General features: G+C 36.4%; 2 protein-coding genes and 1 non-coding gene across 7 annotated transcripts in view; 1 reads left to right on the plus strand and 2 right to left on the minus strand.

Annotated features, from left to right (window-relative positions):
- The window catches only part of AFTPH (aftiphilin), a 69,650-nt gene that overhangs the window by 42,859 nt on the left and 5,994 nt on the right, over positions 1 to 20,797 (plus strand). For 2 of the 3 annotated variants that reach the window (XM_058667882.1, XM_058667881.1), the window contains exons 3-9: positions 1,785 to 1,936; positions 4,598 to 4,724; positions 5,628 to 5,684; positions 9,060 to 9,182; positions 14,481 to 14,541; positions 15,937 to 16,020; positions 19,628 to 19,751. In XM_058667882.1, the coding sequence (XP_058523865.1) occupies positions 1,785 to 1,936; positions 4,598 to 4,724; positions 5,628 to 5,684; positions 9,060 to 9,182; positions 14,481 to 14,541; positions 15,937 to 16,020; positions 19,628 to 19,751 (728 nt within the window). The remainder of the gene's footprint in view (positions 1 to 1,784; positions 1,937 to 4,597; positions 4,725 to 5,627; positions 5,685 to 9,059; positions 9,183 to 14,480; positions 14,542 to 15,936; positions 16,021 to 19,627; positions 19,752 to 20,797) is intronic. The other variant, XM_058667883.1, reaches the window with a different exon arrangement.
- LOC118760729 (U6 spliceosomal RNA) lies at positions 13,046 to 13,149 on the minus strand. The gene has a single exon (XR_004996956.1). It is a non-coding gene; the product is annotated as a U6 spliceosomal RNA (small nuclear RNA).
- SERTAD2 (SERTA domain containing 2) overlaps positions 15,900 to 20,797 on the minus strand; it is a 204,826-nt gene continuing 199,928 nt past the window's right edge. For 2 of the 3 annotated variants that reach the window (XR_009245968.1, XR_009245969.1), the window contains 2 exons: positions 17,584 to 17,622; positions 15,900 to 16,088 (listed from right to left, as the gene is read on the minus strand). The gene's annotated coding sequence lies outside the window, so the exon portion shown is untranslated. Of the gene's footprint in view, positions 16,089 to 17,583; positions 17,623 to 19,079; positions 19,163 to 20,797 lie in introns of those variants that run through there. The other variant, XR_009245970.1, reaches the window with a different exon arrangement.

Consider the following 20,797-nt stretch of genomic DNA (forward strand, 5'->3'; position numbering starts at 1 on the left):
AAGTTTCATTGAAACACACCCACAAAACCTAAAATATTTACTTTCAGCTGTCTGCAGAAAAGATTGCTGACCCCTGCCCTTGTTTAGTAAAAGATTTGAAGAAACTCGCTTTATGTCTAATTGTAAATGTACATGAAACTGTCTTTTAAAAGTTTCCCACATTTTATGTGCTTGGGGAGGAAGAAGTAAATATTGATGTGACTAGGTTAGTATTTGTTCTCAAATGGAGTTCACTCATTTGTTCAATGGTGTGCCCAGATGCTGGTATTTGGTTATAGGAAATATTGTCCAAATTCTGTGACCAGCATTTTTTTCATCCCATTAAAATGATAATAAAGATTATGCACTGATTTTCACAAAAATAAAATTTGATCAAACACAAGTTTTTGTTTACCTTCCTTGCCCAGGAGGAAGCAGCAGTCCTAGTGTTTCCAATTAGCAGGTCATCTGATCCCTTTAAAAGTAGTGTCTGTGCCCTCTGTGTAAGCAGGCTGGGTCCCCTTGGCACACTCAGGTTTCATGCATCTTGGGAACAGGCGTCTACCCTTTGCTTTAGGGTTCCTAATTGATAGTGAGATCCTTTTCCCATGTAACACACAGGGATATAATGAACACTTTAGAATAACTTTGTAGAGTTAGCAGAAGAGTAACCTGAGACTAATGACGTTCTGGTAGAGTTTCCAGGAGAGATTTTGGTTTAGGAAATATGTTCATGGAAATTTTTGCTTTTGTTTTTCATTTTCCTATTTTCTCACTGTATGACCCAAAAAAATTAGTCTTTACTTTTATTAATTGGCAGAAAGTACCACTTTTTTGCTCTTGTTAGTATACTTAATTTTCAAACAGACTTTAACTTATAACAGTTTGTATTATTTGGTGTTTAAACAGCAAATTGATGTTAGTTGAGCACTGTCTTACATATATTGGAAATATAGTTGAGGGAATGGGAATAAATATTATAGGTTGCAAATATATAATAAAACTAATAGTGTCAAAGATAATCTAAACCCAGCAACTTTTAATTTATGGGAAGTACTCTAAAATGCTAAGGAATTTATCTGGTCATTCTTGGTGAAAATGTTCCAGGCAGTATGTAGAGGGAAAATAGTGTTCTATTCAATTACATGTATATAAAATATATATTTATATATGTAACAAAGTAGAGAGAAGGAATTTCTGAAAGAATAGTTCATCAAAATGATAAATGAACTGTTGAATTTCTTAGTGAAAATAGACATTGTTTCCTACTTTAGTTTGTATTGTTAGCAGCATAGATATTTTTAAATGCATTCAAAATTCAAGGATTTATGTCCAAGTAAAAGGTTCTGCTCAGTTATAAAGCACAGTTCTTTTCACAAGCATTCTAAATCTAAAGTCCATTGATGGTGGTAAAAATATCTCAGTGCTGTGGAAGGAATATGAAAGCTGTCTTTTGTTGTTGTTTTTGTTTGGGGTAGATTATTCAGACTTTGAGATTACTATCTCACTGTATAATTCAGTAATAATTAATAGAACTTTTGTAATTAAGTAAAATGCTATATCTGATATACCAGCTATGGTGCTTGATGTATTTGTTTGCCACCTCATGTATCAGCACCATGATTATTTAATCATTTCAAACAATTATGCTATGAGTAGTTAATTCTATTTACTTACTGTTTTCTGTAATGGTAGTTTCCCTCCCTCTGTTGCATTAGTAGTGTGTTTTAAATACAAAACTGACATTTTTAAAATCAGAGAACTGAAAATAAACTTTTGGTGGGGGGGGGGATGTTTTGATGCAGACAGCTTTACTAAACCGCCTGGAGCGCATTTTCGAAGCATGCTTCCCTTCCATATTTGTCCCTGATGCTGAAGAGGAAGTTACTTCCCTGAAGCACTTGCTGGACACAAGCACCCTGCCAGTAAAAACAAGAGAGGCCTTAGCTGAAAGTGGGTAAGTAGTAGACAGTTTTTAGATAGCAGATGTTTTTGTTTGCTTCAACAGACTTAATTTATAAGGTTACCTTAAAACATTTAAGGTCCTAAAACATTATTGATAAAGTTTAGTAATGTTGTGCTAAAAGATTTAAAATGAAAAAATGCCCTGCTTTTCAATTCTGAGCCATTTGTTTCAGTGTTCTAATCAGTTGATTAAACTATATGTTTTTGGCTTCTTAACATGATGGGTGAGAATTTGGGTTTTAGTCTGCATTTTACTCCCTTCATCTTTCTAGTATACTTAAATCATAGTTTATTTTTGTTACTTTATTACAATTTTCATTTTTAATGTAACAATGGTATTATCATGTAAATATTACTCACTCCTAAGCTCCTGTTACCTTTATAGTACAGTTTTTTTCCTGAGCTTAATTGTCTGTTTTGTTTTCTGCATTCCTTCCTTTCCACCAACAGCCTGTCAGTGCAGTTTTAGGGGCCATTGTTGTGGCATCTGGGGTAATATTGCTTGCAATGCCAGCATCCCATGTCAGAATGCCAGTTCCAGTCCTAGCCACTCTACTTTCCATCCAGCTTTCTGTTAATGCTAGGAAGGCTGGAGATGGTGGCTTAAATGCCTGGACCCCTGCCACACATGTGGGAGACCAGGATGGCTGTCCTGACTTTTGGCTTTAGTTAAACTAGCCCAGACCTGGTTGGTGTAGCCATATGGGGAGTGAACCAGCAGGTGGAAGAAATCTTTCTCTCTTTCTTCCTGTGTTGCTGTGCATTTTAAATAAATAAATGATTTTAAAACTACAGTTTTATTTTGTACATTCCACTTTTTCCTCTGGAGCTCACCATTATCCTGTCAGCATCCAGAATGGTTTCTTTCAGATGTCTTATATGTGTTGTCTTGAGACTTCCCTTCACTTAGATTACCCTTCTAAAGAAAAAAAAAAAATGGAAGGTAAAAGTTTATTAGATTTGTAGCTTCATTCAATCTGGAGGCATCTGTTCTTTTTATTAATCATTTCCCTTGTCCTTTTCCTTGACAATTACTTTTTCTCCATTGTTTCTGTTTTTTCTTTCCGGAATGCCTATGATGTGACAGGACCTAAATTGATTTTGTACTTTCCATTTATGAGGTTAGTTATCATTCTTGGACTGTTCTTTTGCATTCTATCACTGTCTACCCCAGAAGCATTCTGTCCTTCCATTGAGCTAAACCAGTTACTCCTTCAACCTGCTTGTCACCTGGGCATTGGTGGTGTGGGGTTTTAGGTATCTCTAAACTTCACTCAAGGTGGAGATTGTGTTTTTTGCTTCTTGGCTCTTAGTTTGGCAAGAAGAGAGATTTTCAGAAAGTTACTTTCTCTGCCACCTTTAAATTGGTTAAATTTTTAGTGTGCTAGTTATAGTTGATACTTTAAAAAGATTCAGTAATTTGTCCTGAAGAGATTTATCCTAAGGAAATAATGCAGTTGTATAACATGCATCATAAAATACAGGAAGATTTTCATTGCCTTATTAATAATAGGAGCCGAACAATAAAATGGCTTTAGAACAGCAGGATTATGGTTATATAAATGATAATGTACCAGCCTGAGAGAACGTTACACAGCCATTGGAAAACATGTGGTCCCCTCCAAACCTCTGCACAGGAGATGCATCCCAGAACTTTCACAGTCAACCCTCTATATATTGTGTTTTTTCTTACATGTACATACCTGTGATAAAGGCTGATTTTTAAACTTGGGCACAGTAAGATTAACAACAGTAAAACACATTTGCAGCAGTATGCCCAAATATTAGAAGAATGTTATGTTTTACAATGTTTTATTGTACAGCACTCACCCATCTTTTCCTTGCAATATGATACAGTGCCTATGTGATGAGGTGAACACCCAAAGTAATGTGTAATGTAAAACTCAGCAAAGTATTTCAATTTGCTATTTAATATTTTTGGAGTATAGTTAACAACGAGTAACAAACTGCAGAAAACAAACTGGGGTGAGGGGACAGTGCTGCTATACTAGAAAATGCTTAAAATTGGGGAAAATATAAAATTTGATATAGACTTTAATTGCAGCTATGTTTATGAATGAGGAGTCAAGAAAGCGCAGATATTGAATAGCCTTTTTTTTTAAAACTCATTTTGAAAGGCAGACACGAGAAAAAGGTTTTATATCCACTTGTCCACTCTGCAAATTTGCTAACATCTTGGGGAAGGCCAGGATAAAACCATTAGCCCAAAACACAATCCAGGTCTCCCATGTGGGTGGCAGGGCCCCCAGAACTGATCCATCAACTGCTGCCTTCCAGGGTGTGCATTAGCAGGAAGTTTGATTAAAGCAGGTGAACTGAAGTTGAAGCTAGTTACTCTGATATAGGATGTGAGCATCCCAAGAACACTTGCCCCTACATAGCTTTATTAAGGTGGAATACTGAGTGATTTGTCCTTTACAATAACAAAATATGAGTTATATTTCTCCTTGATTACTGGCATTTTATGTGTGCTTAACTTTTCTGATGGCCAAGTATTAGTTCTTGATTATTCCAGTAATAGCTAAATTATGCATGTTAGACATAAGATTAATTGGAGTTGGATATGTTGTGGCTATTAAAAGCGAAAGGTGTTAAATGACCTGTCATGTTGATGACCTCATGGCCCTTGCAGGGAACTGTTGGATGTGTGGACTGAGCTGCAGGACATCCACGATGCACATGGCTTGAGATACCAGTGGGGTGGCTCCCACAGCAACAAGCAGCTTTTGTGCTCCTTGGGAATAGACACGCGAAACATTGTGAGTTTGTTACAACTTTCAGAAATCCTCTCATCAATCTATGCATGCTTTTAAATTATGCTACTCTTCAGGCTGTGATAAGCAGTCTCAGAAAAATAAATATTGGTTCATTTAGATGTTCATTTATTTTGAACATGTTGTAAGAGTTCTGTTTTGCTCGTTCACTCTCTGTATGCCCGTAGTGGCTGGGGGGCTGAGTCCTTGTGCCAGATGCTCAATCCGAAATTCCCACTTGGGTGGCAGGAACCCAGCTACTTTCCACGACTGCTGCCTTCCCAGGTGTCCGCTAGCAAGAAGCTGCAATCAGACATTAGAGCCGTTGTCAAATTTTAGGACTCCGTTGTTTAGCCACTATGCCTTATACCCAGTCCATACTGGCTTTATTTATTTACTTATTTATGTTTAGATTTAATTTGTTGATAGCATTAAGGAGAAGGTACAACACATTAACCATCCATTGATTTCAGTCTCCTGATGGACACAACAGTCAGTACTGATCCAGAAGCGTCATCCGGGTCTCCCACGTGGATGGTAGGAACTCAAACACTTGGACCATATTCCACTGCTTTTCCCAGGCCATTAGCAGGCAGCTGAACTGGGAGTGGAGCAGCTGGAACACAAACCAGCACTCAAATGGGATGCTGGCATTGCAGGCATTGGCTTTGCCCCCTATGCTACAACATCAGCCCTTTGAGCTTGACTTTCACACCACACTTTTTCTTTAATACTTATTTTCTATAAAAAATTTTAAGTGTTTTTCCTTAAATTTAAGATGAGAACCACATATAGACAGTTTATCAGTTTCTTCAGTGTTTCAGTTACAGTGTGTGTAATATTGTAATCATATTTTGTATACTATTATATGACAGATCATTCTCTGTATGTTCTTTCTTACATATGTAGCTCTTCACAGGCAATAAGAAGCAACCCGTTATAGTACCCATGTATGCAGCAGGATTGGTAAGTACAACACTCTGCATATATAACTGTTTATTCTATAAAATCATCTTAAACAGCATGATATAAAGGTCTATTTTTAAAAGCATTTAGTATGGGAATCTTGGGCATGGGTTTCAAATTTTGATCCCAGGACATTTTTGTACTAATCAGATATTGGAAAAGTATTTTTACAACTATACATTTACAACTATGTAATATGCACATTTGAAGGATTCTCTGCACTTAACACCCTTGAGATTCCATATTGGAGTACCATACTTCAGGGCCCTCTTTTGTTCTGGACACCAGTTTCCTTCTGCAGACCCTGGGAGGCAGCACTGTTGCCTCATGTAAATGGGAGACCTGTATTGCATTCCCAACTACTGGTCCGCAGCTGTGTAGTGCTGTGAGCATTTAGGGAGTGAGCCAGCACATGAGAGCACTCTCTCCTACTTCCAAATTGTAAGTGATGCCTGGGGTAGGTATTGTGGCATGACAGGAGAAGCCTCTACTTGGGCTGCCTGCATTCCCAAATTGGAATACCTGGAATAGAGTTTCAAGTGACTCTGGTCACGGCCACTCACATTGGAGTCCTGGATGATGCTCTCTGAGTTCCTAATTTCAGCTTAGGCCAGCCCTGGCTCTTTGCAGGAATTTGGAAGGTGAACCAATAGATAGAAGGTCTCTGGTTCTCTTTCACCCTACCTTTTGAATAAAATAAAGGTCAAAAGACTGAAAGGCAATTTACTTTGATCTAGTGAATTAAATAATGATATATTGGAGCTGTGGAAACACAAAAACTTGGAGGTAACAGATTATAGTAAATGAAAAAGAACCAAAGTCCTAGTGGGCCCTTAGTTTTCCTGTTACTGTTGCTTGAATGTGTTGACTTTTGTTTTTTTTTTTCAGATATGCCAGGTAGTTCCAGAAAACTGAGGTGTTATTCTGTTTCTTTTCGAGACAGTCATGTTTTAAAATTTGTGTTTTTGCTGTGTCTGAGTTATTGGTGAAGAAAAATATCTGTTAAAATTTTTTTAAGTTATTGGTTATAATTACATTTTAAAACTTAAGTGTTTAAAAAGTAAATAACCAAGGAATTCTTGGTATATAATTTAAATCACACATATCATTACATGCATGTGAACATGAATTTGTTGTGGAATTTGATCTTTTTAATCTACCAACTTTTTCTATAAATAAGCACTAATTATTGAGTTAAGATGTCTGTCTTTTATAGTTTTATTTTGTGGACTTTTCTGTACTTGAGCTTTTTTCTCAGTTTCTGGTTTTTATACCTTTATAAATGGTTAAGTTGTACTTTAACTTTCCATGATCCAGTTTTTTAGGTATAAGGTTCCTCCATCTCTGTTTTCCCACCCAGCATTTTCTCCCATTTTATCACAGACCTATAGTTCCTTAGGAATAGATACAAGTTTTTTTGGTGTTTAAGTGTATCATGATGTTGTAGGTATAGAGAGAAAGGTAGAAAATCTAGTAGCATACTGCACAGGTGTATGTAAATGTTTTATTGGAATTCTTTTTATTCCAGAATAGAAATGTGCTCTTTTCTGTAGTTTGTAAATATCACCTGGGATTTGGTGTTTGGAGTTTTTGTTTTTTGATTTTTTCTTTGCAGTGGATTAGTAGCGCCCCACAGATTGTTGGCAGTATATTTTCAGGTCCTTATTGGAAATAGGGAGTTTTCATGCGAGGCAGCAACCTACTTCAGCACATTGGCCAGCTCTTTGACGTTTATGATTATTCTAGTGGTGGGTGTTTCTCCGCCTTGACTACAACCTTTACTGTATCAGTTTATTTAGTGGATATAAATGTTTTTTCCCTCTTCCATCTCTGATTTCTTTCATCTGGAAATTCACTTTTAATTTAATTACAGCTCTTACTGCACTACCCTCTAGAGATGCATAGTAATCTTCTGATCTCACATGGTGAAGTAATCCTTTGAATTACTAATTCTCAAACTTTGGCGTCTATTGGAATCACTAAAAAGACTTGTTGAAATGAAAGTTTTTGGATACCATGCCCAGCTGACAAATGCAAGGTCATGAATAAACTGATTGTGGATCACAGTTAAGAGAACCACTGATTTACAAGATAGTACAAATTAGGAAATTTGGCTAAGACTAATCATAGTGGACCTGAAAGCACAGTAGATATCCAAAACTAATATATATGATGTGAAGTTAGATTATGAACTTCATCTTTTTGGTACTAAAGCCTTTTATGTGTATAAGAATTGCATCTATAATTGCTTTCCTTAACTTGGATGGGATGGGAGAGGGTTTCCTGAAAGCTTATTTTTAGAAATGTATAGATTCTTTCATTATTAACTTGACAGTTTTGATTCCTCCCACCTTGTGGGTTTTTTTTCCCACCCAATTTAAGGTGACCTTTGCAATATGACTTTTAACTGATAAAATCCAGGAGCTTATTGAGAAATTTTTAGGCTTTTAAACATATTTGACGGGCAGAATAACAAAGACAGACAAAGGTCGTCTGTCTGCTAGTTGGCTCTCCAAAAGGCTGCAAACCTTTTGGCACATTGAAGCCAAAGCCAAGAGTCCATCTTGTGGGTGGCAGAGGCCTAATTACTTGGAACAGTCAGGACTCTCTAACTAGTATTCTAGTATGGAATGCTGGCGTCACAAGCAGTGGTTTAACCAACAGTGCCATAGCACTGGCTCCAAAAATTATTTTAGAAAAGTAAAAGGTTGGTTTTCTTCCAGGTCATTAGCCTGGATTATTCTTACTTTTCTGTTCAGTGAAGTGTTGATACAGAAATGTCGATTTTTTTTTTGTCATGTTTCTGTACCTGAGTGTCTTCCTCAGAAACTGTGTTACCCTTATTACAAACCTAGTGGAATATGAGTTATTTTTCCCTTGAAACAGCCATAGCTGTGTCTTTTCTGCCAATCCAAGGAACTAAGTAGAATGACCTTGGTGGAGATGAGGACCAAACACTTAAATCCACACTCAAGGATCTAAGTCACACTTGTGTTAGAATCAGTTCTCACTTCTCCAAGAGCCACTACAACAGGCAGTATGTGAAGGGTGCCTCTTCCTGCAGTTTCAATGTCCTAAATGTTCTAAAAGTGTTGGATTCCTAGGGTCTAGATGTGACAGGTTATTGTTCTCAGTTGTGCTTTACTTTTCTGTGACAGGAGCAACTATGCATTTTAAAACATCTGATTTAAAATGCTTAAAAAGTGTGATTGCAGAAATATAATCCTGTAAGATCTTTGATAAACATAAGAATAGTTACTTCTGTCTTGAGTGCCTTTCCTGATGACCTAGCTTTTTCTTTCCTCTTGTTGCTAGATTGGAGTTTATGGTTTGGTACCTCCCGCCCCCAGCTAATGACTAACACATCTTTTTCAGGGTATGTTAGAGCCCACCAAGGAACCGTTGAAACCACTGTCTGCTGCAGAAAAAATCGCTTCCATTGGTCAGACAGCCACCATGTCACCAGAGATGAACACATGTACATCTGGTCAGTTCCAGGTAAAAGAGTCGTATGTGTATGTACACATTACACACACTTTCCCCCTTAACTTTCAATTTGTAGAATGCTTTTAAGATTTGACTTATGATGAACATGTGATTATTTATTTTGTTCACTGTATTTTAAAGGATGTTAATTTTCTATCAAAAATGGAAAGAAATAATTTAAGAACTGGGTTATTAGAGGTAAGTTTTTAAAACTTCCCAGACCTTAGTCTCTTGACCTTATAAAGTGGAGAAGTTTGGAATATCTCTTAGATTTCCCTTTTGTTTTGAGCACTGAAAATCATAATTATTTACAAATCTGGTAAGTACTAGATTTCCTTAAAAATGGAAAATACTATTACATTTGTATCAACCCTTCAGGTTTGCCATTGTGTATTTTTCCTGAAACCCGTAAAATTTTACAAACATTAAAAGATACTATTTAGTGTCTCAAACTGTTTCAAGAGTTTGGGTAAAACTGTTACTCATTTAAGTTGAAAATGATATAGTCTTTAGCAAAACATTCTGTAGATGAAATAAAACAAACAGCCCTCATAATTTCTTATCCTATACCCCTTTGGCACATTTAAGGAAAATTTTGAATTGGTTTGGTAAGTTTAATCCTGAAGTTTACCTTCTATTTTCTGTGGAAAATGGATCATTTTGGTCTGCTTTCCTTGTAAAATTAAATTACTGTTGATTAAATATTAATTTCTAAAAAATCTTAAAGTGAATATCATCATTCTAAAAGCATGTCCTTGCCATCTTTGTAAATTTTTTGTCTTAATAGTACTTGTTTAGGAAAACTCCCCCTTTCCCAAAATCTGTGTTCCACTGAACAAATCCCTACAAGTGCACCTCTGAAGAAGGGAAAGTAAGTTTGAAAAGTATTTCATATTCCCATGGCTCACCTTGTAAATTCACAAGACATACATTGAGGACTCTGAAGAATCCAGCAGTTAATAGTCCCATTTAATTTTAATTCATTTCTCAAATTTACTTGGGCACAAAACCCTTTCCCTCATGGAACACAGAAAAGTTGTAATACTGCTTAATTAACATTGTGTTGAGCATAGACCATCCACTTTCAGGATTGTTCCAAGAAGCATCTGATGTTACTGTCATGTAATACTGTGATTTGTACTTGGGCACAACATAAACATTACTGTGAAGCCAGCTTATTACTGGCACTGAATTAGTAGGTAGGGGTGCCTGATGGTTGGCAGCCAATAGGATGCCGTGAACAAAATGTCTTGGGAGTCCAATCTGTGTCTAGTTAACAAAATAGAAGGAAGATCGTACTCTCCCAGCTGTGCTTTATGCCCATTCCAAAATTACCTCTTCTATAGCATGTTTCCACTTTTTCTTGCATTAACATTCTTACTTCCACAGTGTTGAGTAGCTACAGGGTGCATTTACTGAAAACAGAGCTGTCCTTACTGAGACCATTTGTTACTTTCTCTCTCCAGCCATTTCCACATATTAAAATGTGATTAGTCAGCATTTGCCTGTCATTTTTCGTCTTATTAAATCGTATCATGTGTTGTTTGACAAATGGAGAACATTCTGTGATTTCATTATAGTTTAGGTACACTATGATGTTTGCACAAAGATGGCTGCCATGCCATCAGGCCATATATCACAGGATACCTAGGTGTGTGTAGCTTATCCTTACTGGGCTCTGTACTTTTGATCCAGTTAACAGTTAAGTATTGGAATGGATTGTTGAAAGTTTATAAAAATCTTACTTTCCACTATCATGCATGTCCTTTTTAATTTTTGTCCATGTAATCTTACAGTAACCCTGTGTTTTTTTTTTTTTTTTTTTAAATAGCCAAAACCTTTAGTGCTATATGCTTAGTAAATTGAATCAGGAAAGACCGATTTGGTACTTTCCCTTTCCCTTCCCTGAAATACAAACCTTGGACATCATCAACAGTAACTTTACATTTAGCAAAGCTATTCAGTTCCCATAATGACTGCAGGCTTTTCAAATCAAGACAGCTTAGTGATGGAAAATAGTGACTTGAAATCAACTGAATTGTAAAGTCCCTTTGTTGATGGTAGTGTTACTACTTCCCCCATTACAAAGGTTGGTGCTTTCCTACATTCTCTCAACTGCTGACTAGAGTTGTCTAGCATTTCTGTCGAGCTACTTGATGTAACTATTCTAGTTGTGGATCAGAATCAGGGCTGAAGAAAAAATTACCTGCTAATATACTCTTCTTACAACAAGAAAACATCTGTGGAAAGACAAATATCTACCTAAAATTATACATGAATAGTACGTCTATGACTAGAATCCAACCAGTCTTGTCTACAGTCTGCATTTTTTGTTTTTTTCATTATAACCATTTCTTAGTGTTTCTGTCTGATACCATATTACTGTAAGTTGTTACGGAGTGCTTTCTCTTTGAAATGTCATACTTACATCATTAGCCTTTCTTTTTTGCTTAGGTATTCTGTTCATAGTTTGCATTTCCACTTCCACTGAATGTTGACTTGTGTTTACAACTTTCTTATCATTTTGGCTATGTCTTAAACGCCAAACACCTGCATGAGAAGCTAAAGTTGCAATAAATCACTTAAGTACTGAGCACCTTAAAAAAATGTTAAAGAGCTTGTTCATTTACCTAGAGTTATGTCACTGTATAAATTTAGGCTTTTGCCAATCATTCCCGTTGAATAGAACAAAGTCTCACTGCTGAATCTGATAGAATGCTAAAAAATTCTTTAGTACCTTAGAAATTTTTGGTTTTCAGTTAGCTGAAGAAATTCTTTAGTACCCATCTTTAAGACTAACCGAAATCTAGGAAAGAACATTTTCACAACATTATTTAACTCTTATTTTGGATAATTAGATTCATAAGAAGTTGGAAAGAGTACAGAGAATTTGGGGGGGAGGGAAGGTCAGATAAACAGAGAGGAGGAGAGATGAAGACGACGGAGAAGATCTTCTATCCACTGATTCACTCCCCCAGCGGCTGCAGTGGCCAGAGTTGAGCTAATCTAAAGCCATGAGCTTATTCTGGGTCTCCCGGTGGGTGCAGGGTCCCAAGGCTTTGAGCTGTCTTTGACTGATTTCCCAGGCCACAAGCAAAGGGTTAGATGGGAAATGAGGCCACTGAGACTAGAACTGGCACCAATATAGGATCCTGACACATGTGCAAGGCGAGGACTTTAGCCATTAGGCTGTTTCGGCCAGAAACAGAAGTCTCTTGATATGTGAACTAGTTCACATAAGTATAGTTGAGAAATCAAGAATATAAGATTTGTGCATTTTGTCACATGGGTAGGCTCATGTAACCAATACTAATCAAGATTGTTTCTCACCACAGAGAATGCCCTTAATAGTCACACTTCCCTACTTCAACTTTCCCTTTTCCATGACATATTAATGTTGCTTGGTTTATTCCTCCTGCCTTCTGCCACTAGACCCACACCTGATTTTTAGAAACTAAATGCTCATGTTGTCTCAATGTTCTAGTTATAAAAACAATTATATTGTTCAATAGAATTAAATTGTTTCTCTTTTAAGGAACAGGATCTACCTCCCAGAAAAAAAGAAAATAAGAACAAGATTTTAATAATGCTTTATTTTACACTAAAGCATAGTAATTAACATTACCAAAAGATGACACATTAGAATTTAGTATCTAAAACAGGGGTCATTTCAGTAAATATAGTCAAGCCTGGGCCCTAAGACAAAAGAGAAACAGTCAAGCGTATGTTTTTCTAAGAATATTCATAAAATAAAGTAAATGCTCAAATGATTTTGTATTGTATCCCATCATATTTGTTGTTTGTTTTTTTTTTAATCTGTCTACTTGGTAGTAACGAAATTTTAAAGCCTAGAAAAGTCACTTCTGAATTTCAGTTTTTAATTTTTCCTTATTATTGTTTTGCATGTCATCCTTGCACAGGGGCCATGCTAATCTCTGTATCATTCTAATTTTAGTATATGTGCTGCCGAAGCGAGCACTAATTTTACTTATTATCGTTTTATGATATAGTTTCATAGGCCCTGGGATTCCCCCCAACCATTCCCCAACCTCCTCCTCCCTCACCGAGTTCCCCCATGCTATTACCATTGCACAGCTCTTAATAGTCATATGTCCATCATTGCGCACATGGACAGTTTCAGAGAGTCCAGGATCCTATTGTCAAGACATAGCAAACAATTTCATTGGGAGTCCATCTCCAGGTCAGAAGCAGAAATGCACACTGCACTAAATCCCCTCAAATGAAAAGCCACAATACAAAATCAACAGGAAGAAAAATAGAAATTACAGTGAATGCCATGAAGTTAAATAACATGCTACTGGATAGAATAGTCTCCATTAAAAATTGATTAAAATGTTAGGACTCATAAATAGACCTGTAATTTCCTTCAAGCTTTGGAAAATTGTGTAAAACTATAGACTTTAGACCTTCTCATTTTATTTGACAACCAGCAAATTAACTAAACTGTATAAGGTCATGTAGCTAGTTACTTAGTGATTAGTTACTCCAAGAATCTGCATAGCCTCCCTTTGAATATGGTGCCCTTGTCGATTACATTGGTAAGAAATTGTGACTATTTCTTTAAAATAAATACCTCCAAATATCTCTAATGAAAAGTCAATGTTTTAGGGCCCGGCGGCGTGGCCTAGCGGCTAAAGTCCTCGCTGTGAACACCCCGGGATCCCATATGGGCGCCGGTTCTAATCCCGGCAGCTCCACTTCCCATCCAGCTCTCTGCTTGTGGCTGGGAAAGCAGTCGAGGACGGCCCAATGCATTGGGACACTGCACCCGCGTGGGAGACCTGGAAGAGGTTCCAGGTTCCCGGCTTCGGATCGGCGCGCACCGGCCCATTGCGGCTCACTTGGGGAGTGAATCATCGGACGGAAGATCTTCCTCTCTGTCTCTCCTCCTCTGTATATCTGACTTTCTAATAAAAATAAAATCTTTAAAAAAAAAAGGTCAATGTTTTAGCAGATTATTGTAATCAAACGAGTAATTGATTTGTAAATCATGATTAAAGAATAGATTAAGATTTTAATAAAGAATCAGTACATGTTTGTTTGAAAATGTAAACATAATTCCTTGTCTCAGATACTTTCAAAATATCCGTAAGCTGTGCTGTTTTTAAATTTGCAGTTTCAGTTTGTGTTAATATTTGCAGATAAATCTTTTGAAATTGTGAATTATCCCAGTTTGTCTTTTGGGACTTGTTGCCTAATAGTCTTACTATAATAATTTTCTATTAAAGATTCTTTACATTGCTACATCCTGTACTGATTAATTTTGATTTTCTTGGTTTTCAACTCTAGGAGTGTCTACCACCCGTCCAGTTTGACTGGAGTAGCAGTGGCCTTACTAACCCTTTAGATGGTACGTCTCTCCGTAGAGCCTCTAGCACCAGAGCTAGAGTTAAGAAAGATACAAAGTTCAGACAAACTTCTCTCTGCTGATTTCCTTTCTTTGTTTGAACATAACTTCTTACTCTTTGGAAATTCAGGCTTTCTTTCTGAATAGTAATTGCTCAAGAACCCAGCCATTACTATCAGTAGTCTTAATGTGCAGATATAGGTAGCCGAATCTAGGTCAAGTTTCAGTTTCTTTCTCTTAAGCTTATTTTTTTACTTATTTTTTACAAATATCCAGGTAGGTAGTTTAAATATTTTAGGTAGAACCAGTTTACTTGAAATTTTTTCTCTAATTTTTGGAATTTATTGGATGCCGAGTCTTGTGGCTAGAGGCTGCTTTAAAGCACAATTATTTAACCAAAAAACAGTGTGCAGATCCATATTGACAAAATATTTCATATTTATATGCAAATGAAAAAAATTTTTGGATCTTTTTCTAAAACTTATCTCCAAGCACTATAGGCAGCACTAGAAATGATTGATTTTACTCAATGGCTTTAAATGAAAATCCTGAGAGTGACATTCCAATACTAGACTATGCTAATTTCTAGTGTTGACAAGTTTTAAATGGTCCCTGAGTCAACTGTTCTTAGTCCTAGTGCTTAGGCTGTTTGAGCCATTGTCTCAAACCCTCTGTCAGCTCTGCCTATGGCACAGGTCCTGGGATAACTGGAAAGCATCTGTTGGAGTAACTGCTGAAGGAAAGCCTGGATGCACCTTTTGCTGTTGTCTGGTGTCTTTAGTCAAATCATTTTTTTTTATTAACAATTTCTTTTAAAATGTATACTATTTCTGATTACTGTTTCAGAGTTAAAGGGGAACAGTACAGCTTGAGGTTGCACATCAGAGTAGAGCAGCTATAACATATCTTATTTTAAACAAGTTGGCGTAATGGTGCGTGTCCTGCTACTGACAGCTTTGTCATTAAAGGAAAAAAACATTTGAAAGCAACATTACTAACATGAGAGATTGATCTGGGCATGTACAGTGAGTGACTGTTGGGTTGAGATTCAAGTATTGTTTCCCTTTAACGGGTCTACTTTCTCCCTTGGTCTTTCTGATATGGTTTCCAATTTTGATTCAAATAATTGAATTAACTAAAACCTTACTAAGTGTTACATTCTTTACATTGTACATCAGAAAGTGTACATTGAATTAAATTGTTACTTTAGAAATGTTCTTAGTAATGAAAAACTAATACTGTACACCTTGTTTTATTGTTAATTTTTAAAATGTATAATGACTACTAATTATAACCTGCATGTTCAAGTGTGTGTCTTACCCCTTTTTACACATAATCCCTCCTCCCTTGGCTTACCTTCTGTGTGGCTGCCTACCACCATGGTCACTGCATTTCAAGCGAGTGGAGGTTCCACTCTTCTGAACCTTGATTTCTTTGGGCCCGTGGATGACAGTAGCTCTAGCAGCAGCACCACAATCCCAGGTCAGCAGAGTGTTCAAACCACAATTCTAGTTGATTCACTAAAAGCATGACCACATCACTTGACTTTCCTATAAACAAGGAAACAAGTAGATTATATCCTCTGTGTTTTTTTTAATATGTTTCTTTTATGTGTTATTTTCTAGTATCGGACTATAACAAATGACAAGTGAAATGTATTTTTAAGAAAAACTTTGAGCATAATAGTCAAAGCTGGAAGTAGCTACTAGAAATAAAATAGCCCTAATGTCCTTAGACAGTGAAAGGAAGGGTTTCTACTATCAGTACCCCCAACAAAATGGAAAATGTGGTATTTTATATGCTCATTTTTAAAGTACATTCTATAAAGCCATTTGAAAAAACTACAAGTTTAGAGATACAAGAATATTTTAGTACACAAAGATGACTTTACATTGTAGTGCCTGTAATAATGTAACATTTACATAGCATTCAGTTAGTTTTTAGTGCTGCTAAATATTAGGTTCCAAAATGTTGGAGTCTGGCAGATAGTTATATATTCCCACATAGAACTATTACGGCTTTTATGTAACTCGTAAATAGCTAAACATAATGTTAGTTTTTCTTGAAGAAAAAAATGTTAAGGAGCATAATTGCTATGAGATACTAAAAGCTAGAAATTAATCTTACTGGAGTGCCTGTTAATGTTCAGCCCTGAAAAAAGTTCATTGACCAAAGGACTAATGTATTTTGTCATTTTCTAAGTGAATAAAAGATGAAAAGTATAATGGCATTTATGTTTATAATTTATTTAATTTGATTTTAATGAGTCCTTGTCGTCTCCAACTTGTGATCTGATGATCCTGCCCCTTGATAACAGGACTGCAGTTGGGGTGCTATCCAAATGCTGATGCCCAGAATACCAGCAGGGATCTCTCTGGGGCCCCACTAGTGGCCAGTTTCATAGCCAGCCGGGTGCCTGAGCATTTGCTGATTTGGTTCTATATCATTAGATAACCCTGATCCTCACGGTGGGGTATGACAAAGACTGACAGTCGGCACAGGAAGCCCTGAGATCTGCTTTTGGAAATCTGACCCTGCCACAGGAAAGTTCCAAGTCCCTTGGGTATACAGTGACTTACTGAATTTCTCAAAGCCCCATAGTTACCATTTTCATTGTTTTTAAGATTTGTAAGCATATGAAAAAACAATCTGGTTTTGACTTAAATGCTGTCTACTATTTGCTTAAATTATCTTTAAATATGTTTGAGCTATGGAATGACCTGGGCGAGCTGATTAGTTGTCTTTCATTTTATAATATTTAATATGGGGTGGAGGGTAGCCAAAAACTTGTGTGTCACTTTCCTTATTTCTGTATCCCTAAGAATCAGATTCCCATTTAAAATTTGCTTTCAGCTTTGTGTTTTCATCAACTATAATTTAAGGGGTCACTGTTTTTCTTGGTGCTTACAAACCTGGCTTAATTTGGGGGGAGGGGAGGCGGATAAGGGGTGTTACATTTCAAATTCATTTAAAAACTGTGTATAGAAGCACAAATTAACCTGGCCATATAAAGAGATACAGAAATGATAAGCAGGCTCAGCATACCCAGCTACTGGAACACCAAATGACTTCAGAAGCTTAGACCTGTAACAGAAATGAAATTGACATGATCAGATGCAGTCCTCATTACTTTGAAATCTCTTAAATATTTTTGCTTAGTATTTTAGTTAATATGCTCTAGCTGCTGTATAAATTTGATTGATAAATTTGCTTTGGCTTCTTTTTATTGCTATTGGGTTTTGTTACAACTTATCATCAAGCTACAGGTATCAACACTTTGCTTAGTGTTCCATTTCACCACTTGCTTGCCCTTTTCTGACTTGTTTCTGGGAAAGTCATTTTGTCCTAGCTTGCGGTTATTGAATTATTTTGTGTGTGAGACTTAGGAGGTTGGCATAGAACTTGGTTGGCTAGCTTTAATTATGTAACTGAACTATGCCTCATTAAGGTTCTATTTTTAAAAATAATAAAAATTACTTTCTAATTATTGGTGTATAGTAAGCCATTGCCTTGTTTTTGAGAAATTTAATTCAAGTAGTTCTTGGGGTTAGTTTTTTGTGTGGGGTTTTTTGTTGTATTTTTCCTTGTGTGGTAGTGGTTGTTTTGAGCTCAAGGGAAGGGTAATTTTTTTATTTTAATCTGCCTCTACTCTGACAGCCATGTGGCTAGTATTTTATAAATCCATTCAGTTTTTACTAGCACTTTCCCATTGCCAGTCGGAGTGCAGTTGTTGATTCTGCATTGGACGTTGGACAGCAACTTAAATTTTGTGGTTGCTTAGAATCCTTAACTTGGAGAAAGAAAGTACTTGGGGTTTATTTGACCCCTTTGCAGATATCTACAATTTTAATTGCAACTCATTGTTGAAGTGGAAGTCTTTTCTATATATTTTAAAGCTACACCTTAATGAAATATTAAGAATTTGTATTAAGAACTTGGGAAGTCATACATTTTCTATAGCCTTCCTCCCTTGTTGGACTTGGTAACTGTGGACGCTGCTTTTGCTTGTTTCATTTCCGTAAACATCTGAGATCTATATTTACATTTGCTGATGATCTGCACATTTATCTGATAGAAGGATTCCATTATCTGATCTTACATGGTGGTATAAATAAATAAAATTTTGGGAAGCTACAATACACTCTTCCTTATAATCGGTGTTTGTTATACCCTCAAAGTACTAAACCTTTTTTTCTCTGAAGTATGCTAGTACCAAGGAGAGTGTAGAATGTAAAACTCCTAGCTGAGTGTCTTTATTCAAAATCTAACTTGAATTTAAGATTTTTTTTTATTATCAGGTGTTTCGTAGTCACTGTTTAAAATCTACCTGAACAATTTTAAATATTTCTGTAATGTCAGATGGGGAAGAATTTTTATACATGTCAATTTTATACATATTGAATTATTTTAACAAGATACTTGACATGCCTACAAGATAGTTATAAAACAGGAATATACTTAACCCTGACATACAAATGTCCATTTTTTTCAAAAACTGAGCTTCTAGACACTCAAAGTATTTTGCCTTTCCCACCTCTTACCTAAACAAAAAACAATGTGGTTTGTCTGTCATATATTATAACTGTTTTAAAATGTCCCATCACCATATTTAAAAGGCTTTCCAGTCTATTGTTGTGGAAGTAAAGCATTGAGAAAATTGTCAAGAAGTAGGTAGTGGAAGAGGAAAGTTTAACTAATTGGCTTAATCAATTTAAAAAATTAGCGATGTCCTAAAACAAGTCATTTGCATTCTATTTATAAAACAAATTTCAACATCACAAGCTAATCCAAATTTTTTTTATACTCATAAAAATTTTAGAAGCATTTGAGTGTATTTATCTACAATATAATGTTAGATAAATTAAGGATATATTTATTCCAAAGTAGCATTTTAAAAGTATTTTTCTGTTTCATCAAAATGCCGAAAGGGAGAATGTAAATTAAAAGGTAAATGCAACAGTGTAGTTTTTCAAAGACGTGTTATGCTTGTCTCAGATGTTTACAGAAGGTTGCCTTTTGCATCTTGGATTGTGGCTAATTGAGTCACCCACTGCAGCTGCCATCACTGACTATCATTCTATACTGTAAGGTGTGGATCCAGAGTTGTATGAGTTAACAACCTCTAAGCTGGACATCTCCGCCTCGAGCCTCAAGGTGACGGATGCGTTTGCAAGACTCATGTCCACGGTGGAGAAGACGAGCACGTCTACCAGGTAGAGGACCGGTGCCTCCATTCACTTCATAACTGTCCAAGTCTAGAAAGTAGTAGTCAATTGTGGACTTCATTAGAATAGTTTTATAACAGGAACTGGCTGACAGGTGGGATTTTTCTTCCCCCCCCTACTCAATAGGGAATTCTGACTGAGTAATGCAATCATAAAGCAGTGTGGAGCTACTGCCGCTTTTCCTGAATAATTACCGAATCATCTTTAGAAATTCAAATTTTAGTGTTCTCACTTCCCAGCTACAAAGCAGCAGCCACTGTTTTTGAGATTTTTCAGTAGTACACGCTTCTGATTCGGTGTACACGAAGTGTTCTGGGAGCCCACCTCCCAGAGCTGTGACAAGTACTTACCTCCCAGTGTTGGAACCACAGCCATTCAAGGAGTGTCACTTGGACCTTCTGTTCAAGCAAACTTTGAGTTGGAAGTAACTAAGCAGTGGGACGAGCCCATTGCTTTGACAAGTTACTATCAGCACAGCCATTTCCTAACAGAAAGGCCCTTGCTGTGAACCAGGTTTCTCATGCAAGAGCAAACACTGGTGATTTAGCATGCTGACTCTGCCGCTCCAAACCATGAGTTATCAGCACTGTAAGGTGCAAATATTCATCTGTCACTCACTTTGGAAGTGGATAAAGACATGCCACTCACATGTTAAACTCAAATTTAGCAGTGTTTTTATAGAAAGATACTCAAAAAAGTGTTTTACTTAATAATTATTGCTAGTCCTTTAGGAAGCAGTGCAACAACATAAGCTATATTCTGTTGTGATTATTCAACAGACGCGTACACTAGTATCTGTAGTTACAGAAAGCTGTTATGTTTTTATATTGTAGACACCCTTATTTTTTGTTCTTCCTCGCCTGTCCACAGATTCTCTCCATTTTTTCCCCATGTCTCATCTGTTTGCACTTTGACTTTTAAAAAAATAACTTTGCTGTGCTGTTTTTAGGACAACTCTTTCTAGAATAGCCCTACCCTTTCATCACCTTTCTTCCCTTGTCGGCTCACTAGCCCAGTGGTGAAAATTCATTCTT

The sequence above is a fragment of the Ochotona princeps genome, chromosome 8, assembly GCF_030435755.1.
Source record: "Ochotona princeps isolate mOchPri1 chromosome 8, mOchPri1.hap1, whole genome shotgun sequence".
NCBI classification, from domain to species: Eukaryota; Metazoa; Chordata; class Mammalia; order Lagomorpha; family Ochotonidae; genus Ochotona; species Ochotona princeps.